The following is a 7639-nucleotide window of genomic DNA, read 5'->3' as shown; positions in this document are numbered from 1 at the left end:
TCCCTCAGAGGATCCACGGCGGACTCTGCTGGAGAAAGGTGGGATTTCTCCAGCTCCCAACACACGGATCGCAGTTACCCATCGTGCATAGTGCCCGCTGAACTGGGTGAGACGGGAGTCTCCGAAGCTGAATGCTTCGGGGATCCCAATGTATTTACATTGTTTTAATTGCACTTCTGTTATTATCATGTCTGCTGCTATTCCAAACGGACATTAGTGAATGTATTAACATCTCGCCTATCTTGAACAATCTCAGAAGCCAGTTTGGAGGACCCTCAGGGTTTTGTTCTTTTTCTTTCAGAACTAGTCACTTACTCTACTTTGTTTTTATTTTCTAATCGCGTGTAGTGTTTTGTATAGATGTTAGATTTCTCTAATCCTGATTTATTAGAATAAAGACACCACTGTTTAACTTGCAGTTGTTTGTAATTCATATACGAACGGTTTATCACTCAGGCCAGATCCACCCTTTTTTAGTTATATGACAGCCGACCCAGGAACCATCCAGAGGTGAAAGGCAAAAACCCTGGTAAGTGAGCAAATTAGAGCTTAAATTATTCAACTAAAAAAACTAAATTTATTTCACCTCCGATTTTGAATAAGTTAAATAATTAACTATAAGTCCAGTTCTAGTTAATAATTGTATTCATTATCTGCAGGATATCTTTTTGCACAACAATGAGAAGGAAATAGAACCTTTGACATTCCCTGAGTTTCAAAATATAGAAAATTTAACAAAAGCTAATAACTCCAAAATATCTCTTCAGCTAGTGATAACCAACTTTACTTCAAAGCAACTTTGGTCCAAGCAAACTGAAAGTCACTTCCAGTCCAAAATAGGTTAGATGCCTCGAAATGTAACCTAAATCCTTTTGTTTATTAGTCATAAAAGACTCCTAAACACTATTTCATATTGGGTAGAGCAAGATTTGTTGCCAGATTTAACATAAGTTAATCTGCAGTCCTACCTAACCGAAAGTGGGTGGATTCAAACTAAATTGCTTAAAATCCCTTAAAGAAAGGTGAAGCATAAGATAAATTGCTGGTGAAGATATATATACATGTTTCAGCTAAAAGAAGTAAAGAGCTAAGTTAAAGCTGCAGCAAAACTTATTGTTCATATCTATCAGGGCAGATTTACAAAACAGAGCGTACAAAACAACTGCTGCAAATGGGAAGGCTGAGAATGACCTTGCTCACACTCACACACAGAAAAAGCTGATTAACAAGGGAGCAGAAAAACAGGAAACAACTCCATACATGGGGATAGGAATGTAGGGAGTACCATTACTCTGTAACTTCTTGTGGGATTGTCTGATTCTCCATGATGAAGATAATAAAAAGAGCCTGTGTTGCACAGGGGGTCAGAGTTGCTGTTTGCAGATGCGCGCTGCTGCTGCTCTCCCTTTTGCAAAAGGCGAATCGAAGCTCCATTGTCCAGCATTATTATTTCACTCCATCTAAGTGATCTGCACTCAAATCAGTGGACCCGAGGAAGCCATGAAGGTTTTTTAACACTTGAAGGTTAAGTTCTGCACCAAACTGCTAATAAATCCTCAGAGACAGGTAAAGCATGCACTAAAATAGCTAGTAAATCCTAAAACAATGTGTAGCATTTCTAACACTGAAACAAAAGTGTTTCTTTGATATCACAGAAAAGGGTGAAGCATAAGCTAAGTTACAAGTAAATCCTTAAAGGTTAAGCTTTGCGCCAAACTGCTAATTAATCCTCAGAGACAGGTAAAGCATGCGCTAAAATAGCAAATAAATCCTTAAACAAGGTGTAGCATTTTTAACACTGACAGAAAAGTGTTTTTTTTATATCACAGGTTTAAAGATACCTGTGACCTGCTTCTACACACATAAAAATAAGTCCTTACAATATGTATATGGAAATATACAAATATACTTCATAACTAGTGTTTTTGTGCCATCAGCTGAAAATGGATCCAAGCATCCTCAATGCTAAGGACATCTTGGACTCCAGTCATAGAGAAACAGAAACAAATTGTTGCAAAGTTTGTCCACTTATCTCCAGATAAGTTTTTAACCTAAACAATTTGAACCCCAGTCTATGTGGAGAAAGGATTCAAGAACTATTTAACTTAATTCAAACCCCAAATGAAAATTTTCTGATAACAGATATACTCTGTGAGCTTACACTGCTGTATCAAATTAAATCCCAAATAAAAGCTAAACAGTACTCTGAGTTAGAAAATAGGTAAAATAAGATGATCCTTCACAGAGTTAGTGCTGCAAAGCGTTTAATTTCGGAAGCTCAAATGATCAAAGACCAACAAGGCCAGAGTGACAAGGCGTTTGAACAAATGGTGGTGAAGCCCGCCTCTGAGGAGCTATGCAATAAACAAAGCCACCAGGTCAAACCAGCTGAAAGGAAAACAGTTTCTAAAATAGAGACAAAGTGTTTAAATTCCGAGTTAACACTAAATAGCTCTGAAGATGTTCAAAGTCAAGGTAGTGTCACAGACAGAGACAGACAGAAACTATTGGACCACTTGGTAAACTCAAGTGATTTAAAATGTTGCAAGGTACAACTGTCTAATCCCTACTCTGTCTCACACCACTTTGATTGAGCACCAAGTGCCAGAATTCACAGCTTGGAAAACTCTAAGGAGAATCAGTCTCCTGACGGGCCAGGTCCACTGAGTGACCATATTGTATCATTCAACAAATTGAATTCTTGGCCAAAGACATTGATACCTTTGTCCCAGAAAGTCAACACTCCAACATAACTGGTTATCTGCAAGAAGTTGAGTGTTGTCTAAAAGATTTGCCATTTCCTTCTTCTCGTGAGAAATTGAAGTTGATTTGGAAAACAACAGCTAGAAGCGTCCATGTTTTCATAAAAACTCTTCATCCAAAAATCAGACAAAGTTATTCAGGTCATTGTCAAACCTTAAGAGAAGGATATTCTGCTTGACAGAGATCTGGCTCTAGCAAAGCTTGAGGCATCTTTAGTTCTCCAAGGAGAACATGAAACACCCAGAGAAACACCCACAGGTTTATTTTGAGGGCTGCAGTTCTCCAGATATTGACAAAGAAGATCCCTTATTTAAAGTATTGTTCATTCAAAATCTACATGAATGTGTACGATATACACTCACCGGCCACTTTATTAGGTACACCTGTTAAACTGCTCGTTAACACTTAATTTCTAAGCAGCCAATCACATGGTGGCAACTCAGTGCATTTAGGCATGTAGACATGGTCAAGACAATCCCCTGCAGTTCAAACCGAGCAACAGTATGGGGAAGAAAGGTGATTTGAGTGACTTTGAACGTGGCATGATTGTTGGTGCCAGAAGGGCTGGTCTGAGTATTTCAGAAACTGCTGATCTACTGGGATTTTCACGCACAACCATCTCTAGGGTTTACAGAGAATGGTCCGAAAAAGAAAAAACATCCAGTGAGCGGCAGTTCTGTGGGCGGAAATGCCTTGTTGATGCCAGAGGTCAGAGGAGAATGGCCAGACTGGTTTGAGCTGATAGAAGGGCAACAGTGACTCAAATAACCACCCGTTACAACCAAGGTGGGCAGAAGAGCATCTCTGAATGCACAGTACGTCGAACTTTGAGGCAGATGGGCTACAGCAGCAGAAGACCACACCGGGTGCCATTCCTTTCAGCTGAGAACAGGAAACTGAGGCTACAATTTGCACAAGCTCATCGAAATTGGACAATAGAAGATTGGAAAAACGTTGCCTGGTCTGATGAGTCAATTTCTGCTGCGACATTCGGATGGTAGGGTCAGAATTTGGCGCCTACAACATGAAAGCATGGATCCATCCTGCCTTGTATCAACGGTTCAGGCTGGTGGTGGTGGTGTCATGGTGTGGGGAATATTTTCTTGGCACTCTTTGGGCCCCTTGGTACCAATTGAGCATCGTTGCAACACCACAGCCTACCTGAGCATTGTTGCTGACCATGTCCATCCCTTTATGACCACAATGTACCCAACTTCTGATGGCTACTTTCAGCAGGATAATGCACCATGTCATAAAGGTGGAGTCATCTCATACTGGTTTCTTAAACATTACAACGAGTTCACTGTACTCAAATGGCCTCCACAGTCACCAGATCTCAATCCAATAGAGCATCTTTGGGATGTGGTGGAACGGGAGATTCGCATCATGGATGTGCAGCCGACAAATCTGCGGCAACTGTGTGATGCTATCATGTCAATATGGACCAAACTCTCTGAGGAATGCTTCCAGCACCTTGTTGAATCTATGCCACGAAGAACTGAGGCAGTTCTGAAGGCAAAAGGGGGTCCAACCCGTTACTTGCATGGGGTGCCTAATAAAGTGGCCGGTGAGTGTAATGTTCCAATGCATTGCAGGACAGAGAACCTTTCCATGCAGGAGCCTTGCAGGTATGGTCAGCTACTTTGGGAAATACATCACAAATCAAATAGATTTCAATGCAAGCTTAGAGTCTTAAACCTTTAAACAAAGAACAGGATCAGAAAGAGACACAGATTCAGTTCCCCAGTGGATCACCAAAATGAATGAATTAATGACTTGAGAGAACGAAAACCAGAACCCCCAGATAAATGTCACAAACCTTACCACAATGCAAAACAAAAGGTTGACACTGGTAAAGGGGGACATAAACGAGCTACACCAATATTCTCAAAAGAAAACTTAGAACAGAGCTGCAAAAAAGAGCTAATGGCATCTCTGACCAATCACAAAGTACTACAATTCAAAGCTAATGGTAAAACTTATCATATCCATATGATAATTTCTAACATACTTCAACCTATTTTACCCTTTCTTTTGTTTCACGACTTGAGAAATGATGAAGATTGAACAACAGAATCATGTAGGTGTTAGGAATTTTGTTTGGAATGCATATATTTGTGTATCAGGGTCACATTTTCCTGGCAGACCTGCTCTACCAGACAAAAGAAAATGTTAGTGTCAGCTTTTGCCAGACCTGCAACAAATCATCCAGGGACAAACACTGGAGAAGATATGAACCCTAAACGAAATTTCTTCCTGCCAAGAGGAATCCAAATCTGTTCCAGATCTCATGGCTTTATGAACCTATTTGTTGATCTGAAAACAAAGAATAGCATCTAAATTTTTTTAGATCAAAAAGGGATAATATGTTGTGCAAAATGACATGATTATGCTTTTTGGGCATTGGGAACCAGTGCCCATGTTTCATCTTGACATGATGACCAGAGAAGAGAACGCAAGTTTGGTGAATAAACAGCTGTGGAATATTTTAAACCCCCTTTTCAGCCAAGGCCTCCACACAAGTCACATTGCAGCCCACGGAGGTGTGACTTCCCAGCCCCCCACCCCTGCTTGTTGCTGCCCTGACTGCTGAGCTGCAGCTGGATGGAAACTCAACCTTTTTAAATGGACATGGAAAAATGGTTTGAAGGTCTGGTATATATATTAAGGACAGAACAAACAATATGTCTTTTGATGATCTTTTCATGTGTTTACTGATGAGTAGAGACAAACGCTAACAGAATGGGCTGCATGTTACGCAATGCTATACAGACACGTGTTGAGCTGTTGCTGAAGCTTGGATACGTTTTATTTCACTAAGGGTTTAAACACAGATATAACATTAGTGTTCATGTGTTCCTCATGCGCATTACAATTTGATTACCAAGTATGACCAAGAGTCATTAAGTGGAATCCTGGTGTCTGTTCGCTTCTAGCTATTTCAAAAAGGGTAAAGGATCATTAAATAAAGGTTATTGGTTCCTGATTAAGCAAATCATTTAATAAAACATTATTTGGCCAAATAATGTTTTTTTTCACCTCATGGATTTGCATTGTGATTTGGTTAAAAAACATTCTAAATGCTCTAAATTAGTGAAAAGCTGATTTGATCACATGCCAAATTCTTCCAGATAAACATTGGTTTTCAAACACAAGATCCCTCTTAAACTGTACTATGGTTTTCAACCATGTTTCTCTTCGTCTTGGTACTTAATGGTTTAGTTTAGTTGAGTTTCACTACTACTTTAGTTGAGAGTGTTAAACTGAAATATGTTTGAGTTGTAGCTGCATGATTTTTGTTAATAAACTTATATTTTGAACAGAAGTTGTGGTGAATTTATTCCATGTAAGTGCAGAATTAACTGTTTGACCATTATAAGAGCTCGAGTGACTCATTTATTGTTTTAACGCACAGCTAGTAGGGTGTGTGTTCATAAACAGTATATAACAGCCGAAATAATATTTGATTAAATAAGATATTTTACCACCCCTACCGGGGAGGGCAATAGACATCTTAAAGTATCAGAAATATAAATTCCCAGCTGGCTGGGAATTGAATAGAACATAAAATCACAACATTAAATAGTAAATTAGCACTTACAAGGCGAAGGTCTTTGCAGTAGATTTTGGTAAACCAGGTGTTATAGGCCATTGATGCAACAATCACTGCCAAATCCCTGGAAGAGATTAAGATGAAGTAAACAAGGCATCATAATCTGAAGTAAATAGTGCTTGGTAATCTTTTGTCATTGACCTGCTCTCCAAGTGGCTAAAATCCAGCAGGTTAATTTCCCGGCTGTCCTGAGAGTGATAGATAGTGTCCACATCCTAGGAGCAATATTACCCATGAGCCTCTTTGCTTCGATGTATGACCATTCATTTTGTGCTCAGTGCAGTCTGTAACACTAAAAGCACTAACAGTGGCACTGACATAGTCCCACAGCTCTTACCCACTGCACTTCCTCCTTACAGCTGATGCCATTATAGTCGCACAGAGCGGCGTAGGTTTCTGAGAAGCCTCCTGAGAGAGACAGACGGGAGCAAACAAACAATAGTGGAGAGATATAAAAAAGGGAATGAGAAATTATGTTAACAGCTGCTTCTTTTAGCTCTGAAGGGAAAAAAGAGAAGAAAAATGCACACACAAACATACAGCCCTATTATCAATCTTTCATTTGGGCAACGGTTCTAAAAAGAACATCTGAGAGAGCATTTGTGAAATGTGTGTGTCGGCTTCTTTCGTAGCCAGCTGAAGCCATATACACGTGCTCATAGCTCCATGTGTGACTCCACATGTTTGTCTGTGTGCAGATTCCAGTGCTGGATAATAACGTCTCTTTTTACCACAGGCCCTCTGCGTTTCCACTGAAGTTTCTGAGCTGGGCGAATACTTCCTGCTGCCCTCGGATAGGTCGCTGTCTGAGTGACAGATGGACGGGCTGCCGGCAAAAAAAGAAATCAGATTCTCTAATGGCTCATCTATATTCTTGATAATAGAGCAAATACAGTAAAGGTCATGCATCTTTGAGACTTTATATCAAACGTTACGCTGACATGTGATAGCTAGGCATGAGCTGGTATAAACGTAAAACCAGGTTTTTAAAAAATCTGTAGTAAACAAAGCTGACAACCCCCACCTCCCAATACACTGTTATCTTCCTGATACACTATTGTATATCAGCATTCCATTTCAGTGGAGAAAGAGAATACATTGCACTGCATGAAAAGTTTGATTTTCGTCAGTAGGCCTATGCGGCACTGTAGATTGTCGTGGAATTTCAGGTTAACGGCTGTTCACGGTAATTTGCAGGCATCGCCGAAAACTCCCATAAATTGTCAGAAATTGACGTGGGCTTTCTTAGGCAGTGTTCCCCCC

General features: G+C 40.0%; 1 protein-coding gene across 2 annotated transcripts in view; it reads right to left on the bottom strand.

Moving 5' to 3' along the window:
• Window positions 1-7639, bottom strand: part of LOC107103692 (leucine-rich repeat-containing protein 16B-like) — a 78484-nt gene that overhangs the window by 38734 nt on the left and 32111 nt on the right. For both annotated transcript variants that reach the window (XM_015403488.1, XM_015403490.1), the window contains exons 6-9: window positions 7108-7202; window positions 6714-6784; window positions 6518-6591; window positions 6365-6440 (exon numbers count right to left, since the gene is read on the bottom strand). In XM_015403488.1, the coding sequence (XP_015258974.1) occupies window positions 6365-6440; window positions 6518-6591; window positions 6714-6784; window positions 7108-7202 (316 nt within the window). The remainder of the gene's footprint in view (window positions 1-6364; window positions 6441-6517; window positions 6592-6713; window positions 6785-7107; window positions 7203-7639) is intronic.

Source organism: Cyprinodon variegatus, unplaced genomic scaffold (assembly GCF_000732505.1).
Source record: "Cyprinodon variegatus isolate N-32 unplaced genomic scaffold, C_variegatus-1.0 Scaffold1505, whole genome shotgun sequence".
NCBI classification, from domain to species: domain Eukaryota; kingdom Metazoa; phylum Chordata; class Actinopteri; order Cyprinodontiformes; family Cyprinodontidae; genus Cyprinodon; species Cyprinodon variegatus.
The sequence above is the reverse complement of the archived record's forward strand: the minus strand, read 5'-3'. Positions and strand labels throughout refer to the sequence as shown.